The sequence below is a fragment of the Microtus pennsylvanicus genome, chromosome 8 (genome assembly GCF_037038515.1).
Source record: "Microtus pennsylvanicus isolate mMicPen1 chromosome 8, mMicPen1.hap1, whole genome shotgun sequence".
In the NCBI taxonomy this organism is placed as follows: domain Eukaryota; kingdom Metazoa; phylum Chordata; class Mammalia; order Rodentia; family Cricetidae; genus Microtus; species Microtus pennsylvanicus.
Window position 1 is genome coordinate 105,879,173 of NC_134586.1, and position 17,888 is coordinate 105,897,060.

The 17,888-nt window shown below is 40.6% G+C and overlaps 1 protein-coding gene across 1 annotated transcript; it reads left to right on the top strand.

The window, feature by feature from the left end:
- Positions 1–16,694: 16,694 nt before the first annotated feature.
- LOC142855654 (olfactory receptor 7A42-like) lies at positions 16,695–17,627 on the top strand. Its single transcript, XM_075982110.1, has one exon. The coding sequence runs from the start codon at positions 16,695–16,697 to the stop codon at positions 17,625–17,627; it is 933 nt and encodes a 310-aa protein (XP_075838225.1).
- Positions 17,628–17,888: the final 261 nt, after the last annotated feature.

The window sequence follows — 17,888 nt, forward strand, 5'->3', positions numbered from 1 at the left end:
GAAATAGAAAACACTATCCTTAGTGAGATAACCCTTACCCAAATAGATGAACATGGGATGTACTCACTCACAATTGGTTTCTAGCCATAAAGAAAGGACATTGAGTCTATAATTTGTGATCCTAGAGAAGCTAAATGAGAAGGTGAACCCAAAGAAAAACATATAGTCATCCTCCTGGATATTGGAAGTAGACAAGATTGCCAGGCAAAAATTGGGAACTTGGGGGTGGGGTGGGATGGGTGTAAGAGGAAATGGGGTGAGAAAAATGAGAAGGGGATGATGGGGGGGGGCTTGGGGGAATGAAATGGTTGGGATAAAGGAAGGGTGAATGTGGGAGCAGGGAAGTATATATCCTATTTAAGGTAGCCATCTTTGGGTTGGCAAGAGACTTTACTCTAGAGGGGCTCACACATCTCCAGGGAGATGTCCCCAGTTAGTTCCTTGGGCTGCTGAGTAGAGGGAACCTGAAATGGCCCTATCCTATAGCCATACCGATGAATATCTTGCATATCATTATCGAACCTTCATCTGGCGATGGATGGAGATAGAGACAGAGACTCACATTGGAGCACTGAACTGAGCTCCCAAGGTCCAAATGAGGAGCAGAAGGAGGGAGAAGATGAGCAAGGAAGTCAGGACCGCAAGGGGTGCACCCACACACTGAGACAGTGGGGCTGATCTATTGGGAGCTCACCAAGGCCAGCTGGACTGGGAGTGAAAAAGCATGGGATAAAACCAGACTCTCTGAACATGGCGGACAATGAGGGCTGATGAGAAGCCAAGGACAATGACACTGGGTTTTGATCCTACTGCATGAACTGGCTTTGTGGGAGCCTAGCCTGCTTGGATGCTCACCTTCCTAGACTTGGATTGAGTGGGGAGGACCTTGGACTTCCCACAGGGCAGGGAACCCTGATTGCTCTTAGGACTGGAGAGGGAGGGGGAAAGGAGTGGGGGGGAGGGGAGAGATGTGGAGGGAGGGGGAGGGAAATGGGAGGCAGAGAGGAGGAAGAAATTTTTTCAATAAACAAAGAAAATATCCATTTAACAGAATAATAGTAGTAGATCACCTCTTCTAGCCTCTGAAGCCTCTCCTAGGTTTCATGATTTGTCCACTTAGAACTTCTCATCCCCTTGGCACTTTAAAACTGTCAGTGATGTTTTTCCTCTTGTGGATCTAACTTTAAAGTGACCAAGAATATGGTTGCAGAATTATTGCAATCAGGCACAATTCTCATGGTTGCAATCAAGTGCTTTCTGATTGGATTTTAGGCCTGTTCCACAGGAGGGAATTGATACCTAGTACAGGAAACACTGTTGAAAGAGCAAGCCTGAAAAGTTCTTAGACCTTAGGAAGAAATATTAGTACTATATTTTAGATACCATGGACACAGACTGTTTTTCTAAATATGCATGTTTGTTTCCATAGAAAAATAATAACACCCAGCTTTAATTAGAAAAATAGATATATTATATTAACCTAATTACAGATGCACAGCCGGCAACTCAAGTTCCCTAAGTAAGAGTCAGTTGAGAGCTTGGTCCTAAACAGTAACTTTATATGTCCCATTCATGATTAAGTGTATTTATGAGAGGTCTTATATGGACCACACAAATAGTGCACATGCATAGTGTTAATTTCTGAGCAAGACAAAAATCACTACAGCCATGACATCACAGTATCTGAATTAGGGAAATCATGGTGCCCTGCTCTTTTCAGATGAACTATTGGCTACTACTAGATTCCTGTTGAGGGACAGTCATTCCCTTTAGTTTTGTAACCACTGAGCATGCTACCAGCCTTCAACAGCTAGATCCAAACTCATGGCCCAAAAGATAATACAGTTTATCTTGAGTGGGTCTGAAAAAAATATCAATACAAGATGAAGGGAGGCAACCTGTTGAGAGGAGGCAGAGCAGGAGTAATAAGATAGGAGGGAGTTATGGTTGATTTGTGCATGTGAGAATGTGTATGATACTTGTGGTAAATTGTCAGAATGAACTCAACAAAAGCTAAAGGAGGGGCTGGAGAGATGGAACAGTGGTTAGTAGCATTTGCTGCTGTGTAGACAACCCAGGGTTTTTTTTTTTCCTGGAATACACATGTTAGTTTGCAACCATATCAACCTCCAGTTCCACAGAATCCAGTCACCTCCTCTGTCCCCTGAAGGCCCTCTGTACACAAAATGCCCTTATGTACATGCAGAAGCAACAACCAGAAACACAAATTTTGACATCAGTAGTGGCGGCAGTTTTCTGAAGTTTAAGTTTTCTATGCCATCCATTGATCAATAATTTAAAGATTACTGAGCTTGCCTGAAGAGAGGTCATCTGTGTTAGACTTCAAGATGTCAGGAGGCCAGACCTCTGGAGAGTAGTTAAGATCATGGAGAAGAGATAAATAAAATTTCTGGTCCACTGTGAATCAGCAGAATGAAATCCTTGTCTTTCCTGGCCTGTGTCCCAGAGGGCCATCAGGTGGTTAAAGTCGGATGATGTAAGAAGAGGAAATGTGTCCAATGAGCAGATGGGGAAAACTTTAAACTTCTCCTCTGATGGTCCTCGTGGTGTGCAATCTTGGGCAGGTGTGGAGAGGGTGTGGTCATTGCTTCTGAGATCTTACATGTGTTCAGTTCTTTGTGCTGTATGTTCTGGTTCTTACCTTTAGTATCCACCATTCAGGGAAAAGCCTAAGCTGCTTTACAGGGATCTTCCGCAAAGAGAGTGTTCAGGTTAGTATCAATTTTTGTTCAGGATGTCATATTGAGACATGAATATTAAATTAATTAATTTTAATTTCACTGTTTATAAGAAATGGCAGAAACAGCTTCCCAAATGAAAGAGGAAACTGTGTCAAAGGGAAAACTTTATTCCAGTGTAAGAACTAGCCAGGAATCTACACACTTAAAGGTAATAGGAGAAGGTTGGCTGGTGGTAGTGCATGTCTTTAATCCCAGGACTCAGGAGGCAGAGGCCAGTGGATCTCTATGAGTTCAAGGCCCGGCTGGTATACAGAGAGATTTCCAGGACAGCCAGGGCTGCAATACAGAGAAACTCTGTCTCAAGTCAAAACAACAATGATGATGATATGATGTCAACAGCAGCAGCAGCAGCAGCAGCAACAACAACAACAACAAGAAGGTAGTAGGTTAATGCAGAACTGTGATGTGGAGAAATAGGGACTTTTGTTACTAGATGGGACTTACTGTACTGTTTTTATGATGATGAGGAAGACCAGAGAAAGGTCTTCTTAATTGTCTAATCTTTCAAGAGAAGTTGTTGGGAAATGTTTTTCAAAATATCACCTCTCATTCTGTATGCACCACCCACACCCATACACACACACACACACACACACACACACAGAGAGAGAGAGAGAGAGAGAGAGAGAGAGAGAGAGAGAGAGAGAGAGAAGAGAGAGAGAGAGAGAGAGAGAGAGAGAGAGAGAGAGAGAGAGAGAGAGAGAGATTGCAGTTATTCCAATCTTCTAGAAACTGAATGTCTCTATGAGGTTGTTGATTGTTTCCTTCTGTACTGAAAATGCCCTTCTCTTGTATACTATTGTGGTGACATTTATAGTGCTGATGTCCAGTCTATTAGAATTCTCTCACTGTCTTTTCTCACAAATTGCCTGCTTGCCTCCTTCCCTTTTCTTATTCTCAGGCATGTGTTTTGTAACAATGTCTGGAAGTATGTTTTGTGTACATAAATCTATTAATCAATCATACTCATATCTAGCTTTCATCGTGTTCTTCAGAAAGAATTCAGCAATGTGCCATTTATTTATATGTCCAGTCTTGCCATCAGATCATTTCTGTTCATGCTTTCAGTGTGTTTCTTCATCTTTATTATTCCTTATATTGCCACTGGCATTTCTGCAATGAGATGCATTCCCAAAAGTGGGAAGAATCACCTTCATGCCTTACTTAGAGGGTACTCATTCTCCTCCTCATTTAAGTAACATTCATGTATTTGATTTGAGTATCCTCAAACATACAGCTCTATGGGACACATTAAATTGTGATAAATCTTAAATCATGCATTTGAAATTATTTCGTTTTTAAAAATCTTATTTGGTTACTCTCAAGTTTACAGAAGTTTGACTTAGATTATTTACCTTTGTGATATTATTAATTGATTACTACTTTATATAATTTGGTTCAAATTGAAACACACTAATCAACAATTAAAACTGAATGTTGCACAAGGAAGAAGTATTCCGTGAAGTCTAGAAATGAAAGGAGGAGAGGAGTAATTGAGATTCAAGCAGCTACCAAATAATGCTTCATGGGTGCAGAAGGCCTCATGGTCTGAAGCATGCCAGGTAATCCCAGTTTGTAACTTGTTACATATACTTCCATGTCTAATTTTTATTTCATGGGAAACAAACAAAACATTACTTCAAAAGCACTGTGCATGTATTTCATCACAAGGCTTTTAAACAGAAAACTAGAAGACAGGAATTTGGACCCTTTCAGCACAAGGGGTGATGGGTGTTGGATGAAAGGGCAGCACTAAGGTCTTGGCTGTGATGATTACCGGCTGTATACCTGTGTGGAATTGCCCTCTGAATCTCATGCTCATGAGTAGTTCCTAGGGATAAACTAAAATCCCAAATCAATGGCAACACAATAGAAACATTGTCTGGCATCACCATCACCCTTCCTTTGACTTTCCTATGCTTCCCTGCCCTACCACACTAAAGAAAGCAGGCAATACTTGCATTTCTGTGACTGTGGACATGGGGTTCAAAACAGGCAGAGAGAGGGCATGTGAGAAAATGTAGTAGAGGAGGGAATGTGGTTAATATTCTCTATAATGATGTATAGAAATGTGACATTGAGCCACAGCATTTTGGATAAAAAAGAGTACTGATGATACTAAATAAAACTGGATATAATTAAAATGAAAATAGCATCTATAATCTGACTCTATTAAGGTAAAAAGAATATACACTGTCCCTTTCAGCTTCAAGGTTATGTATTTCTTAAAAAATGTGTCTCTACATATAATGTGTAAATAGTTTCTCATACATTGCTTATAAATTTCCCCAGTAGGATGCTAAGCCTGTCACAAAGTACATGTATATGTATACATACATGTATGCCAATGTTCGTTTCTCTTTCTCTGCCTACCTTCTCACTAAATGACAGCCATAGCCATCTGGAAGTGAATGTTCATAGTGCAGATTGCTGTTTCCCATCTTATTGTATAATGGGCTCTGTGGATCAATTGCGATGGAGTTTCATATTATTTTTCAAAAATTTATAATTATATCAATGCTGAAATAACATTTTTGCTATTAGTTCAAACTGTGGTTCACATTATAAACCAATTTCATTTCCTGTGAACCTTGATCAGTATCTGGACACACTTAGCTGTCATACAGGGGAGCCTCACTAGAAGCTGGGTTGCTGCTATGCATCTTATAAGGCACAGTACATCCCTCTGCACAGAATGATCTTGTCAAAATGTCACCTTCTTTGTATGAAGGAAGTCCTGAGTGCAGTTCTCCAAAAATTCATAAACCTTCCCGCAGACACACACACACGCATATGAAGAAACAGAGACATAAAAATGGCAATTCTTTCTTATGTTACCTTTCAATTACACCTGCTTTAATTTTCTTCATTGCATCTCCACTCTTTGTCATGTTATGATTGCTTTAAAAAAGTTTTATTTGTTATTATATATACACATGGTCATGTTGATATTTTCCTTCCTTTTTGATATTTATTTATTTATTAAAGATTTCTGCCTCCTCCCCGCTACCGCCTCCCATTTCCCTCCCCTTCTCCCAATCAACTCCCCCTCCCTCATCAGCCCTAAGAGCAGTCAGGGTTCCCTGCCCTGTGGAAAGTCCAAGGAACCCCCACCTCCTTTCAGGTCTAGGAAGGTGAGCATCCAAACAGCCTAGGCTCCCACAAAGCCAGTACATGCAGTAGAATCAAAACCCAGTGTCATTGTTCTTGACTTCTCAGCAGTCCTCATTGTCCGCGATCTTAAGTGAATCCGGATTTACCTCATGCTTTTTCATACCCAGGCCAGCTGGCCTTGGTGAGTTCCCGATAGAACATCCCCATCGTCTCAGTGTGTGGGTGCACCCCTCGCGGTCCTGAGTTACTCACTCGTGCTCCCTCTCCTTCTGCTCCTGATTTGGACCTTGAGATTTCTGTCCGGTGCTCCAATGTGGGTCTCTGTCTCTGTCTCCTTTCATCGCTTGCTGAAGGTTAATATTCAGGAGGATGCCTATATGTTTTTCTTTGGGTTCTCCTTATTTAGCTTCTCTAGGATCACTAATTAAAGGCTCAATGTCCTTGGTTTATGGCTAGAAACCAAATATGAGTGAGACATCCCATGTTGCTCTTTTTGGGTCTGGCTTACCTCACTCAGGATAGTGTTTTTCTATTTCCATTCATTTGCATGCAAAATTCAAGAAGTCCTTGTTTTTTATTGCTGAGTAGTACTCTAATATGTATATATTCCATACTTTCTTCATCCATTCTTCCATTGAAGGGCATCTAGGTTGTTTCCAGGTTCTGGCTATCACAAACAATGCTGCTATGAACGTCGTAGAGCATATACTTTTGTTGTATGATAAGGCCTCTCTTGGGTATATTCCCAAGAGTGGTATTGCTGGGTCCAGGGGTAGGTTGATCCCGAATTTCCTGAGAAACCGAAACACTGACTTACAGTGGTTGCACAAGATTGCGTTCCCACCAGCAATGGATGAGGGTACCCCTTTCTCCACAACCTCTCCAACAAAGGCTATCATTGGTGTTTTTTATTTTAGCCATTCTGACAGGTGTAAGATGGTATCTTAAAGTTGTCTTGATTTGCATTTCCCTGATCGCTAAGGAAGCTGAGCATGACCTTAAGTGTCTTTTGGCCATTTGAAGTTCTTCTGTTGAGAATTCTCTGTTCAGCTCAATGCCCCATTTTATAATTGGGTTGATTAGCCTTTTACGGTCTAGTTTCTTGAGATCTTTATATAATTTGGAGATCAGACCTTTGTCAGTTGCGGGGTTGGTGAAGATCTTCTCCCAGTTAGTGGGTTGCCTTTGTGTCTTAGCGACAGTGTCCTTTGCTTTACAGAAGCTTCTCAGTCTCAGGAGGTCCCATTTATTCAATGAGGTCCTTAATGTCTGTGCTGCTGGGGTTATACGTAAGAAGTGGTCTCTTGTGCCCATGTGTTGTAGAGTACTTCCCACTTTCTCTTCTATCAGGTTCAATGTGTTCGGCCTGATATTGAGGTCTTTAATCTATTTGGACTTGAGTTTTGTGCAAGGTGATAGATATGGATCTATTTTCATTCTTCTACAGGTTGACATCCAGTTTTGCCAGCACAATTTGTTGAAGATGCTCTCTTTTTTCCATTGTATACTTTTAGCTCCTTTATCGAAAATTAGGTGTTCATAGGTTTGTGGGTTAATGTCAGGGTCTTCTATACGATTCCATTGGTCGACTTCTCTGTTTTTATGCCAATACCAAGCTGTTTTCAATACTGTAGCTCTGTAGTAGAGTTTGAAGTCAGGGATGGTAATGCCTCCAGATGCTCCTTTGTTGTATAAGATTGTTTTGGCTATCCTGGGTTTTTTGTTTTTCTATATAAAGTTGATTATTGTCTTCTCCAGATCTGTGAAGAATTTTGATGGGATTTTGATGGGGATTGCATTCAATCTATAGATTGCTTTTGGTAGAATTGCCATTTTTACTATGTTGATCCTCCCAATCCAGGAGCAAGAAAGATCTTTCCATTTTCTGGTGTCCTCTTCAATTTCTTTCTTCAAAGACTTAAAGTTCTTGTCAAATAGATCTTTCACATCCTTGGTCAGAGTTACCCCAAGATATTTTATGCTATTTGTGGCTATCGTGAAAGGAGATGCTTCTCTAATTTCCCTCTCAGTTTCCTTATCTTTAGTGTATAGGAAGGCCACTGATTTTTTGGAGTTGATCTTGTATCCTGCCACATTACTAAAGGTGTTTATCAGCTGTAGGAGTTCTTTGGTGGAGTTTTTGGGGTCGCTTATGTATACTATCATATCATCTGCAAATAACGAGAGCTTAACTTCTTCTTTTCCGATACGAATCCCCTTGATCCCTTTATGTTGTCTTATTGCTATTGCTAGAACTTCAAGCACTATATTGAAGAGGTATGGAGAGAGTGGACATCCTTGTCATGTTCCTGAGTTAAGCGGGATGGCTTTGAGTTTCTCTCCATTTAATTTAATGTTAGCTGTCGGCTTGCTGTAAATAGCTTTTATTATATTTAGGTATGACCCTTGTATCCCTAATCTCTCCAAGTCTTTTATCATAAAGGGGTGTTGAATTTTGTCAAATGCTTTTTCAGCATCTAATGAAATGATCATATGGTTTTTTTCTTTCAGTTTATTTATATGGTGGATTACATTGATAGATTTGTGTATGTTGAACCAGCCCTGCATCTCTGGGATGAAGCCTACTTGATCATAATGGATAATTTTTCTAATGTGTTCTTGGATTCGGTTTGCCAGTATTTTATTGAGAATTTTTGCGTCCATATTCATGAGTGAGATTGGCCTGTAATTTTCTTTCGTGGTTTTGGCATCAGGGTAACTGTAGTTTCATAAAAGGAATTTGGCAATGACTCTTCTGTTTCTATATTGTGAAATACATTAAGGAGTATAGGTATTAGGTCTTTTTGGAAGTTCTGGTAGAATTCTGCACTGAAACCATCTGGTCATGGGCTTTTTTTGGAAGGTAGATTTTTGATCACAGTTTCTAGTTCTTCGTGACTAACAGGTCTATTTAGATCATTCACCTGGTTTTGGTTTAGCTTTGGTATGAGGCACTTATCTAAAAAAAATGTCCATTTCTTTTGCATTTTCTAGTTTTGTGGCATACAGGCTTTTGTAGTAAGATCTAATGAGTCTCTGAATTTCCTCTGTGTCTGTGGTTATGTCCCCCTTTTCATTTCTGATCTTACTTATTTGCGTGTTCTCTCTCTGTCGTTTAATTAGTTTGGATAGGGGTTTGTCGATCTTGTTGATTTTCTCCAAGAACCAACTTTTTGTTTCATTGATTCTTTGGACTGTTTTCTGCGTTTCTATTTTGTTGATTTCCACCCTCAGTTTGATTATTTCCAGTCTTCTACTCCTCCTGGGCGTGTCTGCTTCTTTTTTTTCTAAAGCTTTCAGGTGTGCTGTTAAGTCTCCGATGTATGCTTTCTCTGTTTTCTTTAAGTGGGCACTTAGTGCTATGAACTTTCCTCTTAGCACTGCTTTCATAGTGTCCCATAGGTTTGAGTATGTTGTCCCTTTATTTTCATTAAATTCAAGGAAGACTTTAATTTCTTTCTTGATTTCTTCCTTGACCCAGGTGTGGTTCAGTAGTTGACTGTTCAGTTTTCATGAGTTTGTCGGCTTTCTGGAAGTAGGATTGTTGTTGAATTCTAACTTTAATCCGTGGTGATCTGATAAGACACAGGTGGACACTGATATTTTTTTGTATCTGTGGAGGTTTCCTTTGTTTCTGAGTATGTGGTCAATTTTCGAGAAGGTTCCATGGGCTGCAGGGAAGAAGGTACATTCTTTCCTATTTGGGTGGAATGTTCTATAGATGTCTGTTAAGTCCATTTGCTTCATTCCCTCCAGTAGTTCTCTTACTTCTCTATTAGGTTTCTGTCTGATTGACCTGTCCATTGCTGAGAGAGGTGTATTGAAGTCTCATACTACTAGTGTGTGTGGTTTGATGTCTGCCTTGAGTTTTAGTAATATTTCTTTTACATACGTGGGTGCTTTTATATTAGGGGCGTAAATATTCAGGATTGAGACGTCATCCTGACAAATTGTTCCTGTTATGAGTATAAAGTGTCCATCTCGATCTCTTCTGATTGATTTTAGTTTGAAGTCAGTTTTGTTAGAAATTAATATGGCCACACCTGCTTTTTTCTTAGGATCATTTGCTTGAAGGACCTTTTCCCAACCCTTTACTCTGAGTAGATGCCTGTCTTTGTGGTTGAGATGTGTTTCTTACAAACAGCAGAATGTTGGATCCTGATTTTGTATCCAATCTCTTAGCCTGTGCCTTTTTATAGGTGAATTGAGACCATTAATATTAAGTGATATTAATGACCAGTGGTTGTTTACGTCGGATATTCTTATTGTTTTTGGAAGTAGAATTTGTGTGTCTCCCTTCTTTGAGTTGTGCTGGTGAAGGGACGCTAGATGCCTGAGTTATTGTAGGCAGTGTTGGCAATGTTGGATTCCTTGGTTTGCGGTTTTCCTTCTATTACTTTCTGTAGGGCTGGATTTGTGGCTCCGTATTGTTTAAATTTGTTCTTATCCTGGAATGTCTTGATTTCTTTATTTATAGTGAACGAAAGCTTGGCTGGGTATAGTAGTTTGGGCTTGCATCTCTTAGCTTCTGCAGTACTTCTATCCAGGACCTTCTGGCTTTCATTCTTTCCATAGAGAAATCAGGTGTAAGTCTGATTGGTTTACCTTTATAAGTTACTTGGCCTTTTTCTTTGCAGCTCTTAGTATTCTTTCTTTAACCTGTATATTTTGTGTTTTGATTATTATATGGCGAGGGGATGTTTTCCTTTGATCCAGTCTGTTTGGTGTTTTGTATGCTTCTTGAATAGTCAAAGGAATATCTTTCTTTTTGTTGGGAAAGTTTTCTTCCATAATTTTGTTAAAAATATTTTCTGGGCCTTTGAGCTGTGACTCTTCTCCTTCTTCTATTCCTATTATTCTTAGATTTGGTCTTTTTATTGTGTCCCATATTTCCTGAATGTTTTGTGATGAGAATTTGTTGGCTTTGCTGTTTTCTTTGATCAGTGCATTTATTTTCTCTATGGTGTCCTCAGAATCTGAGATTCTTTCTTCTATTTCTTGTATTCTATTGATTATGCTTGTTTCTGTAGACTCTGCTCGTTGACCTAGATTTTCCATATCCAGCTGGTCCTCAGTTTGTGTTTTCTTCCTTGCTTCCATTTCAGTTTTTAATTCTTGAACTGTTTCCATTGCCTGTTTGATCGTTCTTTCTTGGTTTCCCAGGGTATTATGTATGTATTTACTCATTTCTTCAAATTTTTGGTTATACTTCTCATCCATTTCTATAAGGGCATTTTTCACATGTTGTTTAAGGGACTCTACTGCTTTCATAAAGTCAATTTTTTCCACTTCTTTTGTGTTAAGGTGTTGGAGACCTTCTGTTGTAGGATCATTGGGTTCTGTTGTTTTCATGTTGTTTTTTAGATTATTGGGTGAATTCTTTCCTTGGCGTCTGCCCATCTCCTATCGATGCTATCTAAGGAGTCTGTTAAAACTGGTTCAGGTTTCCCTGCTGGCCAGGGGCTCCTCTTACAAAATGCCCTTGCTCTGTTTCCTGGTTCCTGCCGGGGGGCCAAAATCCCTCTCACACCTCAGAAGGGTCTTCAGGAATAGGACCCGGCTCCTCCTTTGCCAGGGACCTCCCCAACCGAAGGCCTACCTCTTTGGTTTAATTGTAGTGGGGTGATCTGTTCTCGGTGTTGTGTGCGGTCCCTGCTGCCTGCTTCTGCTGCTGGGAGGGTTCCCGCCTCCAGCAGCCTGTGTCCTCTGCTGCCGCTCTGGTCCCAGCCAGTCCCAGTAGGTCCCCGCCAGCTGCGCTGGGTATCCTCCGGCCGCCTTCCGCAGCCCGGTGTTCCCTGCTATTTTTTTTTTGTGGTTTTTCAAGACAGGGTTTCTCTGTAGCTTTGGAGCCTGTCCTCGAACTCCCTTTGAAGACCAGGTTGGACTCTAACTCACAGAGATCCGCCTGCCTCTGCCTCCAGAGTGCTGGGATTAAAGGCGTGCACCACCATTGCCCGGCCGTCTTATTGCTATTGCTAAAACTTCAAGCACTATATTGAAGAGGTATGGAGAGAGTGGACATCCTTGTCATGTTCCTGATTTTAGTGGGATGGCTTTGAGTTTTTCTCCATTTAATTTAATGCTAGCTGTCGGCTTGCTGTAAATAGCTTTTATTATATTTAGGTATGACCCTTGTATCCCTAATCTCTCCAAGTCTTTTATCATAAAGGGGTGTTGAATTTTGTCAAATGCTTTTTCAACATCTAATGAAATGATCATATGGTTTTTTTCTTTCAGTTTATTTATATGATGGATTACATTGATAGATTTTTGTATGTTGAACCAGCCCTGCATCTCTGGGATGAAGCCTACTTGATCATAATGGATAATTTTTCTAATGTGTTCTTGGATTCGGTTTGCCAGTATTTTATTGAGAATTTTTGCGTCGATATTCATGAGTGAGATTGGCCTGTAATTTGCTTTCTTAGTTAAGTCTTTGTGAGCTTTTGGTATCAGGGTGACTGTAGCTTCATAAAAGGATTTTCACAATGATTCTTTTGTTCCTATATTGTGAAATACATTAAGGAGTATAGGTATTAAGACTTCTTTGAAGTTCTGGTATAATTTTGTATTGAAACCATCTGGTTTTGTGCTTTTTTGGTAGGGAGGTTTCTGATGACAACTTCTAATTCCCCGTGACTTACAGGTCTATTTAAATTTTTCACCTGTTCTTGGTTTAACTTTGGTATAAGGTACTTATCTAAAAAAGTGTCCATTTCTTTTGCATTTTCCAGTTTTGTGGCATACAGGCTTTTGTAGTAAGATCTAATGATTCTCTGAATTTCCTCTGTGTCTGTGGTTATGTCCCCCTTTTCATTTCTGATCTTATTCATTTGTGTGTTCTCTCTCTGTCATTTAATTAGTTTGGATAGGGGTTTGTCAATCTTGTTGATTTTCTCCAAGAACCAACTTTTTGTTTCATTGATTCTTTGGAATGTTTTCTGTGTTTCTATTTTGTTGATTTCAGCCCTCAGTTTGAGTATTTCAAGTCTTCTACTTCTCCTGGGCACATCCTCTTCTTTTTTATCTAGAGCTTTCAGGTGTGCTGTTAAGTCTCCAATGTATACTTTCTCTGTTTTTTTTAAGTGGGCACTTAGTGCTATGAACTGCTTTAATTGTGTCCTGTAGGTTTGAGTATGTTGTCTGTTTATTTTCATTAAATTCATGAAAGACTTTAAATTCTTTCTTAATTTCTTCCTTTACCCAGGTGTGGTTCAGTAGTTGACTGTTCAGTTTCCATGAGTTTGTCGGCTTTCTGTGGGTAGCATTGTTGTTGCCTTCTAACTTTAATCCGCGGTGATCTGATAAGACACAGGTGGACACTGATATTTTTTTGTATCTGTGGAGGTTTCCTTTGTTAACGTGTATATGGTCAATTTTTGAGAAGGTTCCATGAGCTGCAGAGAAGAAGGTATATTCTTTCCTATTTGGGTGGATTGTTCCATAGATTTCTGTTAAGTCAATTTGTTTCATTACCTCCAATAATTCTCTTAGTTCTCTATTAGGTTTCTGTCTGATTGACCTGTCCATTGGTGAGAGAGGTGTGTTGAAGTCTTCTATTACTAGTGTATGTGATTTGATGTCTGCCTTGAGTCCTAGTAATATTTCTTTTACATTAGTGGGTGCATTCGTATTAGGGGCATAGATATTCAGGATTGAGACTTCATCTTGATGAATTGTTCCTGTTATGAGTATAAAATGTTCAATTTGATCTCTTCTAATTGATTTTCGTTTGAAGTTCGTTTTGTTAGAAATTGGTATGGCCACGCCTGCTTGTTTCTTAGGACCATTTGCTTGAAAAACCTTTTCCCAACCCTTTACTCTGAGTAGATGCCTGTCTTTGTTGTTGAGATGTGTTTCTTGTAAACAGCAGAATGTTGGATCCTGTTTTCGTATCCAATCTCTTAGCCTGTGCCTTTTTATAGGTGAATTGAGATCATTAATATTAAGTGATATTAATGACCAGTGGTTGTTGACTCCGGTTATTGTTATTGTTTTTGGTAGTTGAGTTTGTGTGTCTCCTTTCTTTGAGTTGTGCTGGTGAAGGGTCACTAAATGCCTGTGTTATTGTACGCAGTGTTGGCAATGTTGGATTCCTTGGATTGTGTTCTTCCTTCTATTACTTTCTGTAAGGCTGGATTTGTGGCTCCGTATTGTTTAAATTTGTTCTTATCCTGGAATGTTTTTTTTTCTTCATTGATAGTGAATGATAGCTTGGCTGGGTATAGTAGTTTGGGCTTGCATCCATGGTCTCTTAGTTTCTGCAGTACCTCTATCCTGGACCTTCTGGCTTTTATGGTTTCCATAGAGAAGTCAGGTGTAAGTCTGATAGTTATCTTTATAAGTTACTTGACCTTTTTCCTTTGCAGCTCTTAATATTCTTTCTTTAATCTGTATGTTTTGTGTTTTGATTATTATATGACAAGGGGATGGTTTTTTTTTTTGATCCAGTCTATTTGGTGTTCTGTATGCTTCTTGAATATTCAAAGGAATATCTTTCTTTTTGTTGGGAAAGTTTTCTTCCATAATTTTGTTAAAAATATTTTCTGGGCCTTTGAGTTTTGACTCTTCTATCCCTATTATTCTTAAGTTTGGTCTTTTTATTGTGTCCCATATTTCCTGAATGTTTTGTGATGAGAATTTGTTGGCTTTGCTGTTTTCTTTGATCAGTGCATTTATTTTCTCTATGGTGTCCTCAGAATCTGAGATTCTTTCTTCTATCTCTTGTATTCTATTGATTATGCTTGTTTCTGTAGACTCTGCTCATTGACCTAGATTTTCCATATCTAGTCATTCCTCAGTTTGTGTTTTCTTCCTTGCTTCTATTTCAGTTTTCAATTCTTGAACTGTTTCCGTTACCTGTTTGATTGTTTTTTCTTTGTTTCCCGGGGTTTCATTTACACATTTACTCATTTCTTCAAACTTTTTTTGTACTTCTCATCCATTTCTATAAGGGCATTTTTTACATGTTGTTTATGGGTCTCTATAGCTTTCATAAAGTCAATTTTTTCCACTTCTTCTGTGCTATGGTGTTCAAGTCCTTCTGTTGTAAGATCATTGGGTTCTGGTTTTTTCATGTTGTTTTTCAGATTGTTGGGTGAATTCTTGCTTTGGCACTTGCCCATCCCCTCCTACTGATGCTATCTAATGAGTCTTCTAAAACAGGATCAGAGCTCCCTGCTGGGCATGGTCCCACTTACAAAATGCCCCCACTTTGTTTCCTGTCTCCCGCTGCAGGCCAAGATCCCTCTCACCACTCAGAGGGGTCTTCAGTCTTCAGGAACAGGACCAGGCTCCCTGTTCACCAGGGACCTAGCCAACAAAAGGCCTACTACTCTGTAGGCCAGCCAATAAAACAAAGAAACTCCCGCTGCCCTCCGCCCTCTGCCCTGAGCACCCGACCCAGCACCCAAACAGGCTGAACTGGGTGATCCCTTGGCCCCGAGGAAGTGAGGGAGAAGGAAGGAAGCCCCTGGGGGCAAGCTGGGATGGGCCAGGGAGAGAGAGGTGGCAGCAGAGGAGGAGCAGCCCCAGCAGAGTGGAGTAGCCCCCGCAGACTGACAGGGGAGTCAAGGGGGTCAGGGAATACCCCTCCTCTGTTTCCTGTGTCCCGCCGCAGGTCAAGAACACTCTCACCACTCAGGAGGGTCTTCAGGGACAGGACCAGGCTCCCCATTCACCAGGGACCTCGCCAACAATAGGCCTACCACTCTGCAGGCCAGCCACCAAAAAAACTGCTTGATTCAGTTGTAGTGGGATGATCTGCTCTCAGTGTGGGATTCACTGTTTCAAGCTTGGACCATCAAAAAATATAAGTTTGCATCTCTGTGCCATGTCTCCGCTGCGTCTGCACCACGTCTCCCGGTCACATTGATTAAAAGTGTGAAATTTGGTGAATTCTGTGCATAGGCAAATATGTCAAACCATCACTCCAAAAGGCAGTGGATATTATTTCTTTGTTTTCTTCTAGTCTTTTGATTTATATACATGAAGTATTGAAAGACCCTACAGACCCCCTCCTCAAAACCCGCAGCTAGCATGCTCCCGGGGGAACGTCCTGTTTGATTTAAAAAATTCTCTGGATCAGCAGCCAGCCTGCTCTTGTAAGAACTTCCCATGTGCTTGAGAGAGCAGGATGTCTATGAGATAGGAAGACTGCAAGGCAGAATGTCAATAAGATAGGACATCAAGAAAGCAGGTTGACTGCAAAACAGAATATCTATAAAGATAGGAAAAGGATGACTATTGCCAAACATCCATGCTGAGAGAGGAGACCATTCATGCCACCGCCTCATTCCGGTCAACCGATAACCACGCTTTTGCTTCTGTAAACTTGCTTTTTGCTCTTTCCTATAAAAAGACTTCCCCCCAGTCTGCAGGCGCACAAGTCCTCTGAAAGACTTGCTGCCCGCAGGTACCTGTGTTTACTCAATAAACCTCTTGCTAATTGCATCCTGTGGCCTGGTCTTGGAGTGTCCTGGTTCTGGGGTCTTCATTGGAGAAAAAGGTCCTCTCTGAGGGTCTTCAGTATGAAGGGTTTTTGTTACCAACCTCTATAAAATATCCATGATTATTGCCTGAACATAATCAGCAAATACTATGTGCTTATAATAATTCATCACTAAAATTATAAGAATCCATGAACTTTGATGGAATTCCCTGCTAGTAAAAGGAATGTCAGTCAAATAGCATCATGGACTCCATACAAAGACCCATTAGATAGACACAATTCAGATGTTATGTTAAAAATATAAATTGCAGCATATCATTATGTCAGTAATGTGCTGCCCTTATCTTTTCTACAGATACATGTGATTCATGGAATCAGGGAGCAACAGCACAAGAAGAATTCCAAAATTTGTTCTTCTTGGATTTTCAGAAAACCCAGACCTTCAATTCCTCATTTTTTCACTGTTCTTGTCCATGTACCTGGTCACAGTGCTTGGGAACCTGCTCATCATCATGGCCATCATCTCACAGTCTCACCTGCACACACCCATGTACTTCTTCCTCTCTAACCTGTCCTTTGTGGACATCTGCTTCACCTCCACCACAGTCCCAAAGATGCTGCTGAACATCCAGACACAGAGCAAGGCCATCACCTATGAAAACTGTATCACTCAGATGTTTTTCTTCTTGGTTTTTGCAGAACTGGACAACTTGCTCCTGGCTGTGATGGCCTATGACAGATATGTGGCCATCTGTCTCCCCCTACATTACACAGTTATAATGAATCCCCAGGTCTGCATGCTGCTGGTTCTGCTGTGCTGGGTTGTTAGCGTCCTGCATGCCTTGCTACAGAGTTTAATGGTGCTACAGTTGTCCTTCTGCACAGATGTAGAAATCCCCCATTTCTTCTGTGAGCTTAACCAACTGGCCCAACTCACCTGCTCAAACAATTTTCCAAGCCACCTGATGATTCATTTTGCCCCTGTCCTATTGGCCGCCACTTCCCTCAGTGCAATCCTTTACTCTTACTTCAAGATAGTCTCCTGCATATGTGCTTTCTCCTCAGTTCAGAAGAAGTACAAGGCCTTTTCCACCTGTGCATCTCACCTCTCCATCGTTTCCTTATTTTATAGCACAGGCCTAGGAGTGTACCTCAGTTCTGCTGTGACCCATAGCTCACACTCTGCTTCAAGAGCCTCAGTGATGTACACTGTGGTCACCCCCATGCTGAACCCATTCATTTATAGTCTAAGGAATAAAGATGTGAAGAGAGCTCTGGAAAGACTCTTAGGGGGAAAATAAATTGTCCCATTGCACTGAGCCCAAGGATTCTCCATGTTGCAGGAGAGTGGAGTTGCAGAGCCATAGATTGTGTCTCTGTCTGGAGAATTCATGTGTTCATGAATTGAGAAGGCACATCTAGATATTTCGTAGATGGTCTGAGGAGATCATTCAAAGGTGAAGAGCCCTTGCTGCTCTTTGAGAGGATCAGAATTTATTTCCCAGAACCAATGTTGTAAGTTCATGACTGCCTGTACCTCCAGCCCCAAGGGATGCAACACC